This window comes from Lemur catta, chromosome 1 (genome assembly GCF_020740605.2).
Source record: "Lemur catta isolate mLemCat1 chromosome 1, mLemCat1.pri, whole genome shotgun sequence".
Lineage (NCBI taxonomy): Eukaryota > Metazoa > Chordata > Mammalia > Primates > Lemuridae > Lemur > Lemur catta.
The window spans coordinates 101,380,414-101,405,363 of NC_059128.1; the positions used below are offsets into that span (position 1 = coordinate 101,380,414).

At 35.0% G+C, this 24,950-nt stretch overlaps 1 protein-coding gene across 1 annotated transcript in view; it reads right to left on the minus strand.

Annotated features, from left to right (window-relative positions):
• The window catches only part of MYO9A (myosin IXA), a 241,817-nt gene that overhangs the window by 169,945 nt on the left and 46,922 nt on the right, over window positions 1-24,950 (minus strand). The window contains exons 3-6 of the mRNA XM_045531001.1: window positions 16,570-16,664; window positions 13,070-13,132; window positions 7,937-8,036; window positions 6,466-6,522 (exon numbers count right to left, since the gene is read on the minus strand). Coding sequence (XP_045386957.1) covers window positions 6,466-6,522; window positions 7,937-8,036; window positions 13,070-13,132; window positions 16,570-16,664 — 315 coding nt within the window. The remainder of the gene's footprint in view (window positions 1-6,465; window positions 6,523-7,936; window positions 8,037-13,069; window positions 13,133-16,569; window positions 16,665-24,950) is intronic.

Genomic DNA, 24,950 nt, shown 5'->3' on the forward strand with positions numbered 1-24,950 from the left:
AGTCGTTAAAACCCTTTGCTATGTGTTCTCACAGTCCCTTGCCCTTACATTTTCAAAAACCTCCTCATATTTGCATTTATTTATTTATTTTTTGAGACAGAGTCTTGCTTTGTTGCCCGGGCTAGAGTGAGTGCCGTGGCGTCAGCCTAGCTCACAGCAACCTCAAACTCCTGGGCTTAAGTGATCCTACTGCCTCAGCTTCCCGAGTAGCTGGGACTATAGGCATGTGCCACCATGCCCGGCTAATTTTTTTTCTGTATATATATTTTAGTGGGCCAGATAATTTCTTTCTATTTTTAGTAGAGACATGGTCTCGCTCTTGCTCAGGCTGGTCTCGAACTCCTGAGCTCAAGCGATCCACCCTCCTCAGCCTCCCAGAGTGCTAGGATTACAGGCGTGAGCCACGGCGCCCGGCCTGTATTTATTTTTTTAATCCCTATCTTCCTAGGGAATGTTCCATCAAGTACTCAATGAACACATGAACAGTTAACTGTCTTATTCACTGCAGATCCCAAGTGTGAAGTCCATGAGAAGAACACAATAAGTCATTACTGAAGTAAACACATAATCATTGAATTATTGAATAACACATAAATATTGAATTGAATGAAACATTTCTTTTTGAGAAATAAAGTGCTCATTTATTTTTTAAAAAGTATTTATTGGGTATCTGCCATGTATAAGAAAACTTGTTTTAGGTACTATAAGTTAATGAATATATCTAAAGTTTAAAATTAAATATTAGAATGCTATTAACAATATTTTTATTCTCTATATGGGGAGGTATACATGCACAGTTTCCATTTTTAATCTCATTACAAGAAAAGTTCTTTCTGAGAACCCAGGCATTTAATTTTCAGACTATAAAAAATTTTGGTAAACAATTTTAAGACATATTCTACAGACATGCCAATGTCCTACTCACTAAATTTTTTAAATTAACACACTTTTCTTTTACCTATAGTAAAGCCTTTTTAAAAAGCTCTCTTGCTTCTCTTTCCCCCCAAACCACAAACAGTTCATTCATTACATGATTTAGCAAACATTTTTCTATAACCCATGGGGGGGGGAGCGGGTAGAATCTATGCTCCCACTTGTGTAAACTCAATGATAAAGCAATGATTCTTGTAACAGTATTCTTATCTGCCCCAAAAGTGAATGAAATAACTAATGTATATAACACTGGGAAAGCAAATTAAAAGAGGCACTAAAATATAATATATTTATATTTGCTGTTATCTGTAATCAGATGTTCTTCTGAAATACAAAGTGGTCTCAGTGAACACCAAAATCATAATTATTTTAAATGTGTACTGATTCCTTAACTGGTTCCCTGATGGTAACTATAGAAGAAAAACTAAGGATGGATTAAATCTACCAGACCAAAAATGCCCTTATCTTGATTTGGATCCCCCAAAGCACCTTGGTCTGTTTGAGACAGACCAAAGTTCAAGTAAAAATATAGGGAAAGTGGGAAAGTAAAACAGAAAAAGGGAGGTGGACTAAATAGGGTACATTCTAAAAGCAGCTACCACAGTGGGTAAATGGAGTCTAATCACAAGGAATCATTGGGAAACAATATAAAACCTAGAGAGATGACAGAGCATCTCCCATCAGGCATTGGTTAAGGACTTCTGGAGATGAGATAGGCAGCTATTAATTCCCACGTCACTTGGGTCTGGACATCAGGTACCAGGATACAAATATTGGTCAGCCAGAGAACAAAGTAATGGTAAGGTTCAAAGGATAAGACAGGAACCTAACCAACAACTGCTACTACTCCTTCAACTGAAAGAACATAGCTAATTTCTCTGTCCAACTCAGTACAAGCTCTTGTCTTGATAACATGCCACTGCACACATCAAAATGCTCTCTCATGCTATCTGGCCTTTTTTGCCCTTTGTATGAGATGACGAAAACCCTTTCTCATTTATAAATGCCTACGATAAGCCTAGCATATAGTAGACACTTAATGTGGGTGTGAAAGAGAGAAAAAGGGTAGAGTCAAATTAGATATTTTATGTTGTCTATATTTCTTAAAATAGTTACATAAACTTCAGGTGAAAAAAAGTAAATTTTAAAAAAAGGCTTAAGAAATCATACTTTTTTATAACTACTATTGTACAGTCAGGACAGAAATCAGAACAACTGACTTTGAAGGTTAGTAAAGATGCTGGAGATCACTTAAGAAAAAAGGATATAACAAACATAGGATTGGTTGAAATCCCAGTTACACTATTAACTAGCTTTACCACCATGGGGTAACTGGATTAAATTCTAAGCCAATGTCACTTCTAGTGTGAAAGGTAATCATATTTACTACCACCAGGGGTTTTATAAGGATCAAATATAATACAGGTATTATGTGCTTTTTAAATGGAATAATAGATGCAGAGAAAGTTATACAGCATACAGAGACCTCATACTGGACTGGCGGAGAGTGAGGAATAAAGCCAGAAAGATAATGTTTAAGGGAGTGATCACAAATTTACAAACTGACAAATGGGGTGTGGCAGTAGGATTCTTTATGCTATAGAAATACTTAAAACAGAGTGAACAGAAACATTATGGTTTCAAAGGATCCTGCCCAAGCTGCATCAGGATCCCTGAAAGTACTGTAGCAGATCTACCTCATGGGAAAATGAACGGCCAGGTATTTATTGATGTTTGGATTCCTGCAAAGGTAGTAGTGACCAAGGTTGGAGCTTTGTCTCCACTGGATAGTACAGTCCAAATCCCTCTGAAGCATGGTGGACATGACAGTGCCCTGAGACGATCATTTATTATGGCAATTATCACTAGAACTCCATCTGATAAGGTGCAACTACAGCAGACATCAGCTAATATATAAGCAGTATTTAACTCATCCTCCATATTTTATAACTGAGGAAACAAAAGCTGAGATACTGTTAACAATAACAATAAAAATAAGAATAACTCATTTGAATAATAATTTGAATAAATTATTACCATTTGAAGAAGGGAAATTAGCATTTACTAAATACCTTCTACATATTTGACATCATGATATTCACTTTATATGTATAATCTCACTAAATCCTCAAAACACAAGGAGATAATTATATATAAATTTATAGGTAAGAAAACAGATTAAGAGGTTAAATAACTTTCCAAAGGTCAAAAACCTTATAAATAACAGGGCTGGCCAAACCAAACTCTATCCAGGTCCAAATCCACTACTCTTTCCCATGCAACACTGCTGTATGAGTTTAACGAGATAACCCTTAAATGGAATTAAATCGCCATATAAGAACAACATGTCCCATGTAAAAAGTAATTTCTCACTATAGGTCCTCTTGGGACCATTTATACAATTCTATAAAATATATAAGTAATGTAACATAACAAAACAATCCTTTAACAATCCTCTCTGCCCACAATGTTAGTCACATTAAGTTCTAGTAACTCACACAGAAACCAAGTTTAGTCTGCCCCCAAATATACCACAAGAAGAAGCTAACAAGAAAGAACAAACCAAAAGATTCTCAATTTGCTTTTATTAATTAGTGAGAAAAAATCAGAAATTAATCAAAGTTCAAACTGTAATAGATTTAAAAATACAGTAAGCAGATAATGGTGATCAAAGTAATATTAAGGGAATATGAGATTATGGCCACAAAGTTCTTCTAATGGCAAAAGACAGATGATGATGATTTCAAAGGTGGAAACAGTATTAAGCACTCTATCAAGTTCTTTATATTCATTAATTTAATACCCACAAAATGTAATGATTATTATTAATATTATACCTTGAAATAGATGATGGGAGCAAAACAATTAAGTCACCTGCTGCAGATCTCAAAACTGGTAAATGAAGGAGCCAGTATTGAAGTCAGGTCAATCTACTTCAGAGCTCAAATTCTAAGTACTACTTATACTGTCTCTGAATAAGAGCAGATCAATTCACAATTTCACCATAAGCTCTGAACAGGCTATCAAGTCTTCTATTTGCAGTATGAGTTCACAGTCCGCCTACCTGCTTTCCAATGAGGCATGATCACTTGGTGTAGTACTCAAATAGGGAAAGTAGAAGCTTCTTAATAACAGTAAAACAATTTAAATGTTTTTTATTAAAATGTATCAGAATCTATAAATCTAAGTATCTAATATTTATTTTCCAAAATCTTAAAGATGAACCCAAAACTTATTTGACTATGAAATAGTAATGTGATTAAACTTTGAAGGAACAAATTATTATCCATATATATTGATCCTGTTCAACTCTGAAATAGGCGAGTTTTGCAATTAGTGGAGTTTATAATAACATGCAGTGAGAATCAAAAGTCGTGGTTCTTTAAAGCAAGGACCAAGACATGTTATGTTTCCAGGAAGAATATTTAATAAATTAATTCATTAGTTAATTAATAGATATAAGTAGATGTGTGTATGTTTTCAGCCTTTTACATCAGCCCTAATTCAAACTTGAGGAAAGGAAAAAGATTTTTTTGTGCTCTTTTTATGATTACAAACTTCTTTTTTTTTTTTTTTTTACAAACTTCTTTTAAAATGTAACAAACTTAAGGCAGGACGTGGAGGCTCACGGCTGTAATCCTAGCACTCTGGGAGGCCAAGGTGGGTGAATCGTTTGAGCTCAGGAGTTTGAGACCAACCTGAGCAAGAGCGAGACCCCATCCCTACTAAAAAAAAAAAAAAAAAAAAACGGAGGCCAGGCGCGGTGGCTCACACCTGTAATCCTAGCACTCTGGGAAGCCGAGGCCGGTGGATCACTCGAGGTCAGGAGTTCGAGACCAGCCTGAGTGAGACCTCGTCTCTACTAAAAATAGAAATAAATTATCTGGCCAACTAAAAATATATACAGAAAAAATTAGCCGGGCATGGTGGCGCATGCCTGTAGTCCCAGCTACTTGGGAGGCTGAGGCAGTAGGATCGCTTAAGCTCAGGAGTTTAAGGTTGCTGTGAGCTAGGCTGACGCCACGACACTCACTCTAGCCCGGGCAACAAAGTGAGACTCTGTCTCAAAAAAAAAAGAAAAAAACGGAAAGAAAATTAGCTGGACAACTAAAAATATATATAGAAAAAATTAACCAGGCATGGTGGCGCATTCCTGTAGTCCCAGCTACTCCGGAGGCTGAGGCAGCAGGATCCTTTGAGCCCAGGGGTTTGAGGTTGCTGTGAGCTAGGCTGACACCACGACACTCTAGCCCAGGCAACAGAGTGAGACTCTGTCTCAAAAAAAAAAAAAGTAACAAACTTAAATTTATCTACTCCTTTTAACTTTCATCATACATCCCCTTGATCACTCAATTTAAAATCTAAAATAATCTTACTTGTAAAAATTTCAATACTTAATTTTTGGGAAATTTTATTAAGCCTATATAGCCTCTCTTGCTATCAAAGAAATAAAAGAAAAAATATATATGCATTCATTATGTGAAAAGATTGCTAACATATAAAACAAAACGTATGCATTTTTTTTAAATAATAATTACTGCTCATGATATATGGGTAATAACACTACTGAAAAACAGTTTAAAAAAATAAATCTCAGGGCTGGGCACAGTGGCTCATGCCTGTAATCCTAGCACTTTGGGAGGCCGAGGCAAGAGGATCACCTGCGGTCAGGAGTTCGAGACCAGCCTGAATAACATAGCGAGACCTGGGTCTCTACAAAAAATAGAAAAATTAGTCAGGTGTGGTGGCATGCACCTGTAGTCCCAGCTACTTAGGAGACTAAGGCAGGAAGATTGCTTGAGCCAGGAGTTTGAGGTTGCAGTGAGCTATGATCACGCCATTGCCCTCATGCCCAGGCAAAAAATTGAGACTCCGTCTTAAAAAAAAAAAAAAAGTCAGGGGGAAGAAAAACTATAGTTCATACAGATCCACATCAATGCTAAAAATTCAGGAATGCAATTAATTTTATTTATTGTTTGTCAAAATAAATATTGAATGTGGACCAAACATTAGCAACATGAAAATATCAAAAAAAAGGTAAACTGACCTGTTTTTAATCAACAAACCACAAATATACAAATCAAAGAAATTAAACACTGATTTATCTTCTTTCCTAGGATTTTTAATATTTCAGTTGATTTTCATTCTGACTAGATTTTTTTTTCATAGGTAAGAGTCTTGCCCTGTCGCCCTAGGTAGAATGCAATAGCATCATCGTAGCTCACTGCACCCTCAAACTCCTGGGCTCAAGTGATCCTCCTGCTTCAGCCTCCCGAGTAGTTGGGACTACAGGCACCTGTGACCATGCCTAGCTAATTTTTCTATTTTTAGTAGAGCCAGTGTCTCAATCTTGCTCAAGCTGGTCTCGAACTCCTGAGCTCAAGCAATCCTCTCACCTTGGCCTCCCAGAGTGCTAGGATTACAGGCATGAACCACTGTGCCCAGCCCCTGACTAGGTCTTGAGATGGATGCAAATGATCAATATGAGGGCCCTTTAACAGGAACACAGAATATTTAGGTACTTATACTGACCGGCTCAGAGTCATAGCAATAATCATCCCAGCTCTGTCTGAGGGGTTTCTTTGTTATCTGAAAGTAAGGCAGATTAGTTAGGTAGAAGTAATGGTTATTACAGTTTTCTGATGATTTCTTAGATGTAGTGTGCAGGCAGTACTGCTGCTATCCAAAGAAAAGTTATTTTACATAGCAGCATAAAACAAGAAATAACTAAGTAGATATTCAGATTCTGGGAGATCATATACTATTCATCCCACCCCATATATGCCACTGTCCAGTAAATGATATTTATATTAAATGCTGAGTCCATATCCTATCAATACTCACATTATGACAAGAATATGTTATGTCCATTAAATACAAAAAGATCCGGAAGGGCAGCAAAACTGAAGATTTCTCTAATACCATCAACTATCAACTCATGTATGGGAGATTACTACTTTGTAAAGAAGAAAATCTTGAATCACCCAAATATAATGTAAATAGTTTAAACAAGAGAGGAAAAAACCCAGAAGCTAAATTAGCAACTTTTTATTTTAAAAATCTACTTAATTCTATCCAGTAAAAATGCCTAGTATTATATCAAAAAGTGGTATTTTGAATAACTTTGAAATTCTTAATATATTAATACAAAGTTAGTCTATATTAATATATACTTTCAGAATTAAGAAATAGTAGTTATACACTGTATATCTTGTGAAAAGTTTAAGGTGTGACTTTCATACCCCTAAACATGCACTGCAATCTTTCAGCCTTCATCAAAGTATCAGTATGCTTATAAAATCTTCATAAGAATATTTTTAAGTGCCATAAAGAAACTTCTTTCCATACGCATTACAGCTTGCTTCAAAGAAAAAATAAGGGGAGACAATCTATTATTTAAATATCTACTTTTATACCAATTCCATTAATATTGGTTTTAGAATTTTTGTTAATATGAGGAATAATAAAATTAGGGAAACCAACGTAATGAAAAGTTCTGAGACTTACTCCTTATTGTGGAAGTTTATGGATGAATTTTGATTGAGGAAAGATTCAAATTCTCTAAGTCATTTGCCTTTGATGCATTTCATATTGAATGTTTAAGAGGACTGTTTTTATAAAATCATCATACTCTAATTCAGTATCATAATATGCAAAGACCTATGTGTGTTATACTTTAAAGCATGCAAATCAGGTTCAAGTAATCCTTTGCAAAAGACAAGCATTATTCATTAGTAACGTTTAACATTCTGTGGTCTATAAAAAGTAAATCACTTATTATTATAAATATCTTAAAGAATCTCACAAAAAACACACATATGAGGGTGGTAATAATTTTTAAATTTGAGAACTGTATCACATAAATTTTTAGATTACATGTATGAATATGAAAGTTAATATCCATTACCAGGTTTGGGAAAGAAAGTACTAGGAAAAAAGCCTTTTTGAAGAGCTAAAATTTAATAATGTCCTACACTTCAAAATGCTTCTTATAAACTCTCACCTGATTGAGATAATGATATTCCTCCGGTTGTTTAAGGTGGAATGCTGATCTTTCTTCTTCACTTGCTCCTGCCAGTAGGTAATAGAATACATGATAGTTCCTGTTGGAAATAAAGAAGCATAACTTTCTTTTTTTATTTCAGAATATTATGGGGGTACAAATGTTTTGGTTATATGGATTGCTAGAACTATAACTTTCTAATGTATATAATTTATGGTTATCATTTAACAAGAAAAAAAGCAAAAATTAGTAAAATGTACCTACCAGCTTTGCTTTTTTTTTTAATAGAGATGTGACAAATTCAGTATTTAAGTACTCCTACAAAACAGAATGATGTTTTGGATGTGGAATACAAAAGAGAAGGACAAAAGCAGCAAAATGACAAAGTTAGGACCTCTGAAAATTCTCTCCTCCATAAAACCAATGAGAAACCTGGCAAATTTGTCACAATTAACTTTTTCAGAACTGTGGAAATTAACCAAAAGCTTGTAGCAATCCAGAGAGTGGTCACTCAAGAAGAACAGCCGAATCTCAGTAACAACATCTTTGTGACATTTTAACTTGTCCTAGTCCATCCTCGGTTCACCAAGTCCACAGTATTCTTGAAAACCAATGGCCTGTGATTATGGTGGACACCAGAAGCCTGGTAACCACCAGAAGGGGCTGAACAGGGTTGGAGCTTGTTCAAAACTTCATTCCCTAAGAAACAGCATTATTTGAACTGTCTGGTAGTTCCCTGGAAGAAGCCATACTCAAGACTGACTTTATATGACCTGATCATACTTTGCACAATGGAAATTCTTTTTCCCAGAGGCAACCACTGAAAACAATTTAGGCAATTGTTGAACATGCTAGCTATCTGAAGTGGTGGGTAAAAGATGGGGCAAACAATAGGCTAACCAAAAACCTTAAAAGGAAAAGCTGGTGAAAAGGATCTTCATACAGGCTTTGAAAAGCCCCAGTATATTTCCTGGGAATCTAGAAGGCCATACGCATGTGTAAAGGTGTACACTTACCCAGGGTTGTATATACTCTCAGAAAAGATCAGATGAAGTACTAAACTCTTACCTCTGGCTAACCTTGAAGGTCTACACAAACAGAAAGTAAAAGAGAAGGCAGATTTGTAAAATGCCTAGCTGAGTGTTGAAGGCATGATCCAATAAACACAGAAAGCCCTGTGGCAAAGACTAGGAGACTTAGCGTTCCCAAGCATTTAAATCTCTGTCCAATCATTACCTGACAACTAAGCCAAGTAAGCAGATACTTCAACAGCCACACTTGAAAAAAAAATACAAACTTTATGAAATCAGTTCAAAAAAGTAACAAAACAATTAAACAGCAGGAATAAAAACAACCAACACAAATCCTGGGAGGGAGAGAACTCATTTCCAGAATTGTGACATTATATTATTTTAAATGTCCAATTTTCAACAAAAATATTATAAGTCATGCAAAGAAACAAGTAAATATAATCTATGCAAAGGAGAAAAACAATTAGTAACTGTCCCTGAGAAATCCCAGACATTAGACTTACTAGATAAGATTTCAATCAGCTATTTTAAATATGTTCAAAGAACTAAAGGATATCACACTGAATGAACTAAACGAAAGTATGAGAATGCTGTCTCACCAAATAGAGACTATCAATACATATAAAGAACCTATAGGAAAATGAAAAGGAATTTTAGAGTTGAAAAATATAAATGAAATGAAAAAGTCCCTAGAGGAGCTCAATAGCAGATATGAGTAGGCAGAAGAAAGAATCAGTGAACTTGAAGATTAAACAAACTTGAAGACAGGTCAATTGAAGCTAATCTGAGGAACAAAATGAAAAATTAATGAAGAAAAGTGGATAGAGTCTCAGAGACCTGTAGGACAATTAAAAAGACCAATACATACATAATGAGAGTCCCAAAAGGAGAACAGAAAGAATATTTGAAAAATAATTATCAAAACTTCCCAAATTTGATGGAAAACATTAATTTGCACATCCAAAAAACTCAATGGCTCCACTCAAGGAGGATAAACACCTAAACTAGAGATTCACACCTAGACCAACCAAAACTGTTTAAAGACAAAGATAAAGAGCATATTTTGAAAGCACCAAGAGTAAAATGTTCCATTAAGGTATCCTATTTTAAGATTAATAGCTAATTTCTCACTAAGAACCTTGCAGAGAGATAACATATTCAAAGTGCTGAGAAGGAAAAACTCTCCATCAAGAAGTGTATATCCAGCAAAACTATGCCTCAAAAATAGAGAACAAATCAGGACATTCCAGATAAATAAAAACTAAGAGACTTCATAGTTAGCAAATGGGCCCTACAAGAAATTCTCAAAGGAGTTTTTCTGGCTTAAATAAAAAGACACTAGACAAGATTCAGTTTAACATGAAGAAATAAAGAACGCTGATAGAAGTAACTACATAGGTAAATATAAAAGATAGTATAAGTTTATTTTTTATTTGTAATATTTTTTGTCTTATTATATTTGAAAAACCACATAAAGCAGTAATTATAAATCTGTGTTGATGGGTATACCATTTTAAAGATGTCATCTGGATGCTAATAACAGCACAAAGGAGCAGAGTTACACAGGCGCAAAGCTTTTGTATACTATCAAAATTAAATTGTCATTAACCCAAACTACATGTTAATAAATTAAGATGTTAACTGTAATCTCCAGGGTAACCACTAAGAAAATAACTAAAAAATAATAAAAGAAATGCCAACTAAGTGAAAATGGTACACTAGAAAACATTTATTTAACATAAAAGAAGGCAATGATAGAAGAATAAAGGAACTAAAACATCTTAACACATACAGAAAAGAAATAGCAAAATACTATTTGTAAATCCTACCTTATCAGTAACTATATTAATTTTATAAGTGAATTAAACTCACTAATCCAAAGGCAGATAACTGACAGAAAGGATTAAGAAAAAACGATCCAACCACATGCTGTATATAAGAGACAAGCTTTAGATTCAGAAACACAAATAGGTTGAAAATAAAAAATGGAAAAAGGCACCATGCAAACAGTAACCAAAAGCTGGAATGTCTATACTAATATCAGCTAAAACAGACTTTAGGACAAAAATTGTTACCAGAGACAAAGGCAGCCATTTTTATAATGACAAAAGAGCTAACCATTAAGCAGATATGATAATTCTAAATATTTGTAACAATAGAGCCCCAAAATACATGGAACAAAAAGAATCTGATAGAACTAAAGGAAGAAATAGACAATTCAACAATAATACTGAGAGATTACAGTACCGCACTTTCAATAATGAACAAAATGAGACAAAAGATCAACAGAGAAAAAGAGGACTTGAAAATTACAATATACCAACTAGATCTAACACCTATCTATAGAATGCTCCATCCAACAATAAAAGGATATACATTTTCTCAAGTCCACATGGAACATTCTCCAGGAGACACCACATGTCAGACTACAAAACAAGTCTCAATAAATTTAAGGGAGTGAAATCATACATCCACTCCAACCACTTTGCAATGAAATAAGAAATCATTAACAGAAATTTCCAAAATTAACAACTACATGGAAATTCAATAATACACTCCTAAATAACCAATGGGTTAAAGAAGAAAAAACAAGCAAATTAGAAAATACTTTGAGATGTACAAAAACACAATACACCAAAACACAGAAAACAGCTAGTGCCTTGAGGGACTTTATACCTGTAAATCCATATTTAAAAAAGGGGGGAGAGGACGGGGGAAAAAAAAAGAAGAGGAGAGATTCCAAATCTATAACCTAACCAACCATCCACCTTAAGAAACTAGAAAAAAAGAACAAACTAAACCCAAAAGCAAGCAAAAGAAAAGAAACAATAAATGTTAAAGTAGAAATAAATGAAATAGGGAATAGGAAAAACAATAGAGAACATCAGTGAAACCAAAGATTGGTTCTTTGACAATATCCACAAAATTAACAAACTTTTATCTAAACTGATGAGACAGACAGATACAGAAAGAGACAGAGACTCAAATTCAGGAATGAAAGAAGGGGAAACATTACCACCAACCTTTCAGAAATAAAAAAAATATTATAAAGGATACTACAAAGAATTTTTTGTCAACAATTACATAACCTAGAGGAAATAGACAAATACCTAAAAGGATGCAAACTACCAAATCTGACTAAAGAACAAACAGAAAGTCTGAACAGATCTCTAACAACTACAGTGTTTGAATTAGTAATCAATCCAGATTCCGGATCTTCAACACCCATTCATTCTCCAAAACCAAGGAAATCAGGCTTATACCCACCCCCTTCACTCCATTAAACTATGTTAGAAAAAGTTACTAATAACCTTCTAATAGCAGCATCTGATACATCCCACTAGTGTTCATGAAGCTATTTTCTTCCTGAAACCTTCTTCCTTTTGTGTTAAAACACCTCTAATTCAGATTTCCTCTTACTTCTGCTAGCCACAAAAAAATTAACAGAAAATCCTGAGTTCTAGTACTAATCTTGACAGTAATTCATTATGGTAAAATGTTATTTCATTTAATCCTCTAAATAACTTTAGGATAGTTTTCTATCTTTAAAATGGGAATAAATACCTTCTGCTAGAAGTTAAGTGAGATGCCCAAGACATATCCAAGGTTTGAATGCAGGTCTGTTTAACTTCAAACTCTGGCTCTTAACTACTTTGTCTCACTATAGCATGAAGCAAATCATTTATTTACTTGTCTATGATATTTGGTTTCTTCACCTGAAGGATATCATATATATCACCTCTAAAGACCCATGTACTCCAAATATTATAATGGAATTAAGAGCTTTCCTGAAAACTTTCCTTGAATCAGAGAAAGAACACTAAAATGGAAGAAAGAACCAAAGACACATTGCTCACAAAGAGCAATAAGATACTACCTGAGAAACTGTTTTCCTGTTCTGATAGTTTGCCTAGAATCCAAAATCTTCTCCTAGCAGCCTCTGAAAAACCACAGTGTTTTGCCCAGGACATAAATAGCAATTATACATAAAGCTATCCATGAAGTAAACTGAATTAAGGGTCATAATACACAAAGAGCTTAAAAGTTAATCTGCATGATACAAATCTTAATTTGATCTAATTACACAAATAAAAATATGTACCGTTCATTATGCTCTTGATAAACGAGTCTGGACTTCTCCAGTAGATATTTTTCAACATAGGCACTAGAAGAAAAGTAAAATTGGATGATATAAATAATAAAGTTTAATAAAAGTAGACAAATATTTATTGAGAGACAGTGCAAAAGTATGAAGAATACTATCCAGATCATTTCAGCACATTTAGCATTATAATTGTGTTATGGATACTGTTAGTGTTATTCATGTTAAATTCATAAGGTCATGAGTCCTTTTTTTTTCATTCAATAAAGCAAAATAAAATCAGAAGTTCAAAACATGGTATGCAAGATCCTCCAAGATTCAGACTCTACACCCTTTCCAGGCTCACAAAGCACCATACATTCTTCCAGACATACTTTGGCCAGACTACTAAATGAGGCTCAAAGATATACTTTCTTTATATATTCTTGCTATTACCACAACCTCAAATCTATTTATTTATTATTTACTGGTTTATTTTGTATGCATTCATTTATTTGGCACTATATAAAGCACAAGGAATATGGAAATAAGTGATACATTACCTGTTCTCAAAGGGCTTACAAACTAGTGGAGGAAATAGGTAAACTAGCAGCTAGCTATATCATACTGAGTTGATAGAGTTTATCACAGAGCAATGACCAGGATATTAACTGTACACCAAGAGAGACACTTGAGAGTCAATTCAAGAAGGAAAAAGGATGTCAAAAACAATTCCCATGGATGGTGAGAACACAGCACATAGAAAACATTCATTAAATATATCTGGTGAGTAAGTGGCTTAGTAAATGAATCTAAAATCCGAAGGATTAACCAGAAGAAGGCAAGGAGAACTGCCTTTATGTAAAGGCATAAAGGAAAGAGGGTACATATATCAACTTCAGGGAAAACAATGACAATCATGCATCACTTAACAACAGGGATATATGATGAGAAATGTGCCATTGGGCAATTTTGCCATGCAAATATCACATAGTATACTTACACAAACCTAAATGGTATAGCCTACTAAACACCTAGGCTACAAACCTGTATAGCAATTACTGTACTGAATATTGTAGGCAACTATAATAATACAATGGCATTTGTTTATCTAAACACATCTAAACATAGAAAAGGTATGATAAAAAATATAGGATTAAAATCTTATAGGAACACTACCATATATGCAGTCTGTCGTTGACCAAAATGTCATTATGTGGCTCATGATAGTAGTTAAGTATGGCTACAGAAGAAGATAGGCAGGTGGACTAGATCAAGAAGAGCTAATATACCATGGGCCAGAAGAATGAACTATATCCTGAAAGTAATGAAGAACTGAAACATCAATTATATTTCTGATATTTTATTCTCTTTATCCAGACTGTACCCTTCAAGTCTTCAATACCTCTTACCCCAATACAAACAATCTGTTAAGATATTAGTGGAAAGGGGATTCTATAACCTGAAATTTAAAAGCTTTATACTACTGAATACAAATTACTTAGCACAAACCTCTTTGGGGTCAAAATCACACTTGAGCTATATTTCCCCCAGTTCCCTCTCATCACTTGGCTCTATACTCAGTCACTCCCAAATACAGGCTATTCCCTCAAGTATGCCATTCACTCCTGACAGCATTGCTCATGGTCTTTTTTCCACTTCTATTTCCCTAGTCTATTCCCCAGTCTCTGTCCAGTAAATTTCATGCCTTCATTAAAATGAAGCTCAAACATGCCTTTGCAAATCCACTGCCACAATTACCACCAGAAATTAAAATTTATTAATACTTCTGAATTACCATTACCATCTCTAGTCTAAACTACTGCAACAGGTTCCTATCTGTCTAAAATGGGAGAAAGGAAACTAACATGAACTAAAATATGAAATCCTCACAACAACCTGTATGGCAAATATTACTGCCCCTATTTTACAAGTATTGAAACTGATGCTCAAAGATATTAAGATCAAACAGCTAATAAACAGCATAACTATGATTTTAACCCAGGTCTATTTTAACTTTACTAATGTTTTTTCTTTCAACTACATTAGTCCCTCTGCCACTTGCCCATGGAGGGTATATTCCCAAGACACCTGAAACCACAGATAGTACTGAACCCCATATATATATTATATTTTTTCCTATACATACATACTTATGATAAACTTTAATTTATAAATTAGGTACAGTAAGAGATTAACACAACTAATAAAATAGAACAATTATAATAATATACTGTAATAAAAGTTATGTGAATGTGGTATCTCTCTCTCTCTCTCTCTCAAAATTTCTTATTCTATCGTATTTACCTATTTTTGTTTAACTAAAACCTTGGCAAGCAAAACCACAGATAGCAAGGGACTAACATATACTAACACACTACTTTCTGGACATCTCTGTTTTCTCCCTTCCAATCAATGAGTTACACTGCTACAAGAGTTATCTACATATAAAATAAGATCTAATCATGTTATTCCTCTACTTTTACCGAAGTATGAGGATCAAGTGAATTCAAGTAGGGGTATCAATTCAAGTAGGGGTGAACTGATAATTACGTCCCTCTGAATTTTTTTTTAAACAGAGACAAGATCTTGCTATGGGGCCCATGCTGGATTCAAACTCCTGGAATCAGAACCCCTGGGCTCAAGTGATCTTCCCACCTCAGCCTCCCAAGTAGCTGAAACTATAGGCACGATCCACCGTGTCCCACTGGGATTTTTTTTTTTAAACACACTGGCATTAAAAACTGAGGGAGAGGCCGGGCGTGGTGGCTCATGTCTATAATCCTAGCACTCTAAAAGGCCAAGGTGGTAGGATCACTTGAGCTCAAGAGTTCAAGACCAGACTGAACAACAGTGAGACCCCATCCCTACTAAAAATAGAAAAAATTAGCCGGACGTGGTGGTGCATGCCTGTAGTCCCAGCTATTCGGGAGGCTGAGGCAGGAGGATTGCTTGAGCCCAGGAGTTTGAGGTTGCTATGAGCTAGGCTGACACCATAACATTCTAGCCCGGGCAACAGAGCAAATTCTGTCTCAAAAAAATAAATAAATAAAATAAAACCAGAGAGGGGGTAGGGGGACAGATGAAGTAAATAGGGCAAATTTGATCATTGTTTAATCTGAGCTGGAGTTCCTTGTACTATTTATTTTTACTTTTATATATATTTGACATTTTATAATAAATAAAATTTTTAAAAATCTGCTTCCCAGTGTCAAGAGGATAATTACAAACATTAGAGCTTGAGGCACAATTTGACACCAACTGACCACTATGCCCATGCTCTGTAGCCACTGAACACATCTCCTCAAGTATACCAGACTCTTAATAAATCTAGGTTAAGAGTATATGAGTCTTATAATTCTGAGGTTTCAACTTTTCCAAAAGAAAAAAAAATGGTTGACAGAAAAAGATTTTAATACAGATACCAATGTCTGCAAATGAACAATACATAGTTTATAAAGGAGTAATGACAAACGTAAAAATATTCTCTAAAGCCTACTACATCTATGTAGCATACGTACCCAAGTACAGTGCCTGTTTCCTGGTAATTTACTTGAATAAACTTGCCAAAACGACTTGAATTGTTATTATGAGCTGTCTTCGCATTTCCAAAGGCCTGTCAAAATAAACAATTCTCATTAGTTTCATTAAATTTTTTTTTTCCTGGAAAATGCTGCTTAGGTCAGCTCAAAGAGACAAAATTCTACAGAGATAGCAGAAAGGCAATTCACTCATATGTTCAGACTCATAGTTCAGGTAAAATAAAAGAAAGCAATTAACAACTGAAAGAAAACCAAGTAGATTTTATTTTATGCTATTCAGTAAAATAATTCAGTAAAATAAATTTTTTAAAGTTTTTTTTTTTAATATTTTTATTTTGGAGACAGGGTCTTGCTCTGTAGCCCATGCTGGAGTGCAATGGAATGATTATAGCTTACTGCAGCTTTGAACTCCTGGGCTCAAGCAATCCTCCTGTCTCGGCCTCCCCAGTAGCAAGGACTAGAGGTGGGCACCACCATATCTGGTTAATTTTTTAAATTCTTTGTAAAGATAGGGTTTCAGTATGTTGCCCAGGCTAGTCTCAAACTCCTGGCCTCAGGCGATTCTCCCACCTCGGCCTCCCAAAGTGCTGGCATTACAGGCATGAGCCACACATCCAGCCATCAGTCAAATAAATCTTAATTTTAAAAACTTCATGCTCATTAAAACTCAGATTTCTCTTTCACATTCCAGAGCCAAAAAATTTTCTTAATAAATTTATATTTTTTTAAAATCCTGCTAAACTGAAACAAGGGGCTAGGAAAAGAAAAATTACATCAAAATAATTACAATTTTAGAATAGTATAAATGAACTGAAGTTCTATTACATAATATACTATACTTTATTATGCCTATTTATTAATAAAACAAAGCTATAGCACTCATTACAAAAGAATATGAACTATAAGCTTCCTAAATTGCTACCCAAAGTATACACCTTGCAATGGAATACTGCCTAGCAATAAAAATGACTTAATGATAAAAACATCAGCATTGATGAATATCAAATACACTAAGCACAAGAAATTAGGAGACCAGAGGTTGTCTGGGAATTGGGGTGGGATTGGGAAATGTCTACATAGAGGGACAAGGGGTGATGAAGCTATTCTATAGCTTGATTGTATGATGGTGGTTAACATGGGTATATACATTTATCAATACTATTTTAAATGTGTACATTTTATTGTTAGTTACATATCAATACAGTGCTATAAATTTATTAAAATTTAAATTTTAAAAAACCAAAGCCACTGGCCAAGCCTAACCCATTCACATATTTGAAGAAACAAAACTAGAATTGACACAGTTAGAGATGATTCACTGCAGAGCTTTTGCTTTTTTCTCCTACTATAATGATCTCATGGGAATGGCATGCTCTCTAACTCCAAAAACCTAAACCAGTCATTTACAGAACACTTCCTAAATGCAAAGCTATTTGTGCTAAACTGTAACTGTGCAAAGTGCACATACAAGGACACACACACATATAAGACAGGCTTAAGAGGTAAACTAAGTTGATGTCCCAAAAACTACATCTCTACTCCAGTAGTTCTCAAAGTGTAGTCCCAGGACCAGAAGCATTAGCATCACCTGAAAATCTGTAAGAAATACAAATTCTTAGATCCTTTACAAAACTACCGAATGAGAAACTCTGAGGATAAGGTCCAGCAATCTGTTTTGATAACCCCTTCACATGGTTCAGATGCAAGCTAAAGTTTGACACCCACTGCTCTTATTATGGATATAGTTAAATTTCTGTGAAATTATATTTTATTGTGTATTAAATTATTCTATAGTGATAGTAGCAAACATGCAAATTCATAAAAATCTCTAGAAATATCCCTTATGAATGTTTAGATTCCACTATACCTAAGTAAAGGATCAGAAAAGCCCAGGCTCTCAACCATCACCAAACCGTCTATGAGCTATATATACACAAAAAAACTTGGCATCCATGAGTTCTGAATGCTCAGAATAGCTTCTCCATTCTGCCCTTTCCCTTTCCATCATAGCAAGTTTTCTCCATGGAAATTAGAAAAATCACATAGCACCGATTCATAAAATGTAAAATGTTGATTTCATCAAAGAAATATTCATTTAAATGCCAAATGCTTTATATTTTGACAAAATTTTGCAACAGACCCTTCACCAAAGAGGTTATATGAATGGCAAATAAGCATGAGAAAGTATGTTCAGCATCACCAGCTACTATAAAAATTCAGTTAAGATCACAATGAGATACCACTAAACACCTATTAGAATGGCTAAAAGAAAAATTAACAATGCCAAGTGCTGCTGAGGTTGCAGAAGAACTGGAATGCAAAACGGTACAGCAACTCTGGAAGACAATCTGACAGTGTCACAAAAAATTAAAAATATTCTTACCATATGACCCAGCAGTCCTACTCCTGAAGTGTTTACTCGAGAGAAATGCAAATTTATGTATATACAAACATCTAGGCACAAATGTTATTATCAACTTTACTTGTGACAGCCAAAGCTTGGAAATAACCAAAATGTCCATCAATAAATGAAGGCTTTCACAAACTGCGGTACATCCATACAATAGAATACTACTCAGCAGTAAAAATAAACAACCAATTACCATATTTAACAATTTGGGTGAATCTGAAAGACATAATGCTGAATAAGAGAAGTCAGTTTCAAAACTTTACATATTATATGATTCTATTTATATGTCACTCTCAAAGATAAAAATCAACAGCAACAGAGAGCAGACAAGTAGCTGCCATGAGTTATGGGAGTATGGCAGAGCACAGGGCATGAATATAAGAAATATGAGGGAGTTTTATGGAGTAGTGAAACTATTCTGTATCCAGATTACACATAGTTGGTTATACAAATTAATACATTTTAAAATTCACAGAATTTTACTGTAAGATTATTTCTTTAAAAAAAAACTTTTAAAACTTCTGAAAACTAGTAATTCATTAAAAAATGGAGGCAAAAAAAGGCAATTTCAGACATACAAATCTGAAAATATTCACACAATCCAACCTGCACTAAAAGAAACATTAAAGGAAGTCCTTCATGCAGATGAAAAATGATGTATTAAAATATGGACCTACATAAAGAATGAAGAACAGCAGAAATGGCCACCACATGAGTAAACACACAAAATGTTTTTTATTAATTAAATCTCTTGATCATTGAGAGTGAGGTTAGCAAAAATGGCAGAGTAAGAACCTCCAAAAATCCTCTCCTTGAAAAAACAAGAATGCTAACAAAAAATGTCAAAGTCAACTTTTCAAGAACTCTGGAAATTAACCAAAGACTTGCAACAATCCTTGGTAGGAGGGCATTTAATAAAGGAAAACCGCTGAGTCTTGGTAAGAAAAATAGGTGTTTTAAGCTGAAATAGCTCAGATGGGAGAGTGTCAGACCGAAGAAAAACAGGTATTTAGCTAGCCCCACTCTCTAGCTCCACACTGATGAGAAAATCAACATCCTACAGTGATGGTTTTTTGTAAAAGCATCCCAGAAGCCCTTGGAAAGATCGGAACAGGGTTAGAGCTATTCCAAAGCCCTGTTCCCCCAGAGAATCATTGCTATTTGACTTGTCTGGCATTTCCCTGGAAAATTCACTCAAAGGGTTCTCTTAATTTAAACTTACTCAGAAATCACTCACTGAGCCTCTACACACACACACACACACACACACACACACACACACACACACGCCTGCCAACCATGTGTGTTTGTGAAAAACTATCAGAGGCAATTGTTTAAAACACTGCAACTGTGGCAATAATGTGGTGAGGCTAAAAACAAAAAACAAAAACACAAGCCAAGGAGAAAACTTAAAAGGAAAAACTGGTGAGTGACATGTATGAAGGGGGCTTTGAAACGATCTGAAATATTCCTGGGCATGTCAAAGACCATGTGCATGCATAGCAAAGATCAGAGACTTATGTTTGAACTTGTGGCTCTATGTAAGCAGGAAATAAAAGGTAAGGCAGAAATGAAAACTGCCTTCCTGAGTGCTGAATGGACATCCCAAAAAGCACACAGAACCTCATAGGAAAGACAAGGAGGGGTAATGCTTCAAGGCATTTAAAAAACTCTATATTCAGTCATACCTGACCACTAAGATAACTGAGTGAAGTTTTTAATGGCCTCGTGCAATTTCATAGCCTCATGGATAAAAAGAATACAGACTTTACAGAATTAGTTCAGAGAAATCATAAAACAACCAAACAGCAATAACAAAAACAATAATCACAAACTCTGGGAAAATTTCATTTCCAGAGGTGTCACATTATTATTATAAATATCTAGTTTTCATCAAAAAATTAAGAGATATGCAAAGAAGTAATAAATTATGAGCACAGGAAAATTTAAAAAACAGCAATACATAGAAACTGTCCCTGACAAAGCCCAGATGTTGGATTTACTAAGCAAAGACCTTATAGCAGCTATTTTAAATATTTTCAAAACACTAAATTATGATGCAGATGCCTTAAAAATAGAGAATATCAATAAAATAGTAGAAATTATAAAAGTTATAAAAATTCAAGTGTTTAAAAGTATATTAACTAAAAAGAAGAATTCATTACAGGGGCTCACGTGAAGTCATAAGTAAAAGAATCAGCAATGGGTCAAAGAGGATATCACAAGGAAAATTAGAAAATAGTTTGAGATGAATGAAAGCACAAACACAACACCCCAAAATTGATGGCACACAAATAAAGCAGTGCTTAGGGGTAACTTTATACTTGTAAAAGTCTATATTAAAAAAGAAGAAATATACAAGAAACTCAACAGCAAAAGAAGAAATAATCCCATAATAAGTAGGCAGAGGATCTGAATAGACATTTCTCAAAAGACGACAAACGGTCAATAATGAAAAAATGCTCAACATCACTAATCATCAGGGAATCCAATCTAAAACAACAATGAATTATCATTCTACTTCAGTTAGAATGGCTATTATTAAAAAGACAAAAAATAACAAATATTAGCAAGGATATAGAGAAAAGGGAACTCATACACACTGTTGGTGGAAGGGCACGGTTCTAAAATAGGACTACCACATGATCCAGCAATCCCACTACTGAGTATTTATCTAAAGGAAAATAAATCAGTATTTCAAAGGGATAACAGGCCCCCTCATGTTTACTGCAGCACTATTCATAACAGCCAAACTATGGAATCAAACTAGGTGTCCATCAACAGATGAATGGATAAAGAAAATGTGGTGTATCTACAAAATGGAATACTGTTTGGCCATAAAAAAAGAATAAAATACTGTCATTTGCAGCAACATGGATGGATCTGGAGGTCATTATGTTAAGTAAAATAAGTCAGGCACAGAAAGACAAATATCACATGTTCTCCTCATATGTGGGAGCCAAAAAAGTTGATCTCACAGAGTTAGAGAATAGAGTGATGGTTACCAGAAGCTGGGGTGGGAGGTGAAGAGAGGTTGGTTAATGGGTACAAACATACAGTTAGATAGAAGAAATAAGTTCTAGTGTTAGATAGCATAGTAAGGTGACTATAGCTAACAATAATTCATTATATATTTTAAAATATGTAGAAGACTTAAAATGTTCCCAATGCAAAGAAATGATAAATGTTTGAGGTAATGGATATCCTAAACACTCTGATTTGATCATTACACATTGTATGCATGTGTCAAAATGTCACATGTATCTCCCCCAAATATGTAAAATTATCACATATCAATTTTTAAGTGTTTTTTCTTTTTCTTTTTCTTTTTTTTTTTTTTTTTTGAGACAGTCTTACTCTGTGGCCTGGGCTACAGTGCCATGGCATCAGCCTAGCTCACAGCAACCTCAAACTCCTGGGCTCATGCAATCCTTCCGCCTTAGCCTCCTGAGTAGCTGGGACTACAGGCATGTGCCACCATGCTCGGCTAATTTTTTCTAAATATTTTTAGTTGTCGAACTAATTTCTTTCTATTTTTAGTAGAGACGGGGTCTTGCTCTAGCTCAGGCTAGTCTCGAACTCCTAAGCTCAATTGATCCTCCTGCCTCAGTCTCCCAGAGTGCTAGGATTACAGGCGTGAGCCAATTTTTAAGTGTTTTAAAGAGTTCAAATCAATAAACTAAACTGCCATCTTAAGAAAACAGAAAAGAAAAAGCAAACAAATGTGAAAGCAATCAGAAGGAAAGAAATAATAATAATCAGAGGGGGAAATAAAATAGACAAACAATAAAGAAAATTAAAAGCCCAAACATTGGTTCTTCAAAAATATCAACAAATTGGCAAAACTTTAGGTACACAGACCAAAAAAGAGAGAGACAGAGAGGAAAAGAGTCAAATTACTAAATTGAGGAATGAAAAAAATAAATGTAGCACAAAATACTGAAAGACTAAAGGACAAAAACCACATGGTCATCTCAACAGATGCAGAAAAGGCATATGACAAAAGCAAAACCCTTTTATGATAAAAAAAAATACTCAATAAACTATGAAGAGTAGGGAACTTAACCTGATCAAGGACATCTATTAATAGTACAGGCTCAGCCAGGCTCAGTGGCTCACGCCTGTAATCCTAGCACTCTGGGAGGCCAAGGGGGGAGGATCGCTCAAGGTCAGGAGTTCAAGACCAGCCTGAGCAAGAGCGAGACCCTGTCTCTACTAAAAATAGAAATTATATGCACAACTAAAAATATATATAGAAAAAATGAGCTGGGCATGGTGGCACATGCCTGTAGTCCCAGCTACTAAGGAGGCTGAGGCAGAAGGATTGCTTGAGCCTGAGAGTTTGAGGTTGCTATGAGCTAGGATGACACCACGGCACTCTAGCCTGAGCAACAGAGTGAGACTCTGTCTCAAAAAAAAAGTACAGGCTAACAACATACTTAATAGTGAAAGACAAAAAGCTGTCTCTCTATAATCAGAAGGAAGACGTGGATGGCTGCTCTGGCCATTTCTATTCTATTCTACTTGGATTTCCAGCCAGGGCAATTAGGAAATAAAAAGAAAAAAAAAAAGGAATTCAGATGGAAGGAAGAAGTAAAACTATTTCAATTGTTTATATCTATTGTATATAGAATAGAAAATGCTAAGAAATACATTAAAAACTATTAAAAACAAAGAAGCCCAACAAGTTGAAGGATGTAATACCAATACACAAAACTTAATTATCTATCTACTAGCAATAATCAGAAAATTAAACTAAGGAAAATAATTTAATACACATTAGAACCAAAAATAGTAAAATACATAGGAATAACTTAACAAAAGATGTGTATACTGGGCCAGGTGCAGTGGCTCACGCCTGTAATCCTAGCACTCTGGGAGGCCAAGGCGGGTGGATCACTCAAGGTCAGGAGTTCAAGACCAGCCTGAGCAAGAGCGAGACTCCGTCTCTACTAAAAATAGAAAGAAAATTATCTGGCCAACTAAAAATATATATAGACAAAATTAGCCAGGCATGGTGGCGCATGCCTGTAGTCCCAGCTACTCAGGAGGCTGAGGCAGTAGGATCGCTTAAGCCCAGGAGTTTGAGGTTGCTGTGAGCTAGGCTGACGCCACAGTACTCACTCTAGCCCCGGCAACAAAGCGAGACTCTGTCTCAAAAAAAAAAGATGTGTATACTAAAAATTTTTAAATATTGTTAAAAAAAAACTTGAAAAGACAGCTTGTGCTCATGGGTTAGAAAACTTAATATTGTTAAGCTCTATAAATTCAATACAATCTCTATCAAACCTTAAAATACTTCTGAAGAAATTAACAAACTAATCCTAAAATAAATATGGAAGTTTACCAAAATAAGTGGGGACCGAAAACACCCAAAACAATCTTGAGGGAAGAAATTTGGAAAATTCACGTTTTTGTTTTTGTTTTTTTGAGACAGGGTCTTGCTCTGTTGCCCAGGCTAGAGTGCTGTGGTGTCAGGCTAGCTCACAACAACCTCAAACTCCTGGGCTCAAACAATCCTCCTGCCTCAGCCTCCTAAGTAGCTGGGACTACAGGGGGATCACCAGGCCCAGCTAATTTTTTCTATTTTTAGTAGAGACGGGGTCTCACTATTGCTCAGGCTGGTCTCAAACTCCTGAGCTCAAGCGATTCTCCCACCTTGGCCTCCCAGAGTGCTAGGATTACAGGCGTGAGCCACCACCTGGCCTGTTTACACTTCTTGATTTCAAAACTTACTATGAAGCTACAATCAAGACCATGTGATACTGGCATACAGATAAACATAAATAATAATGGATTAGAACTGAGATTCAGAAATAAACCCTTACATTTACAGTAAACTTATTTTCGACAAGCGTGACAAGAAAATTCAATGGGGATAAAAGTCTTTTCAACATATGGATATACACATGCAAAAGAACAGTATTGTTGTGGTTATTATTATTACTAC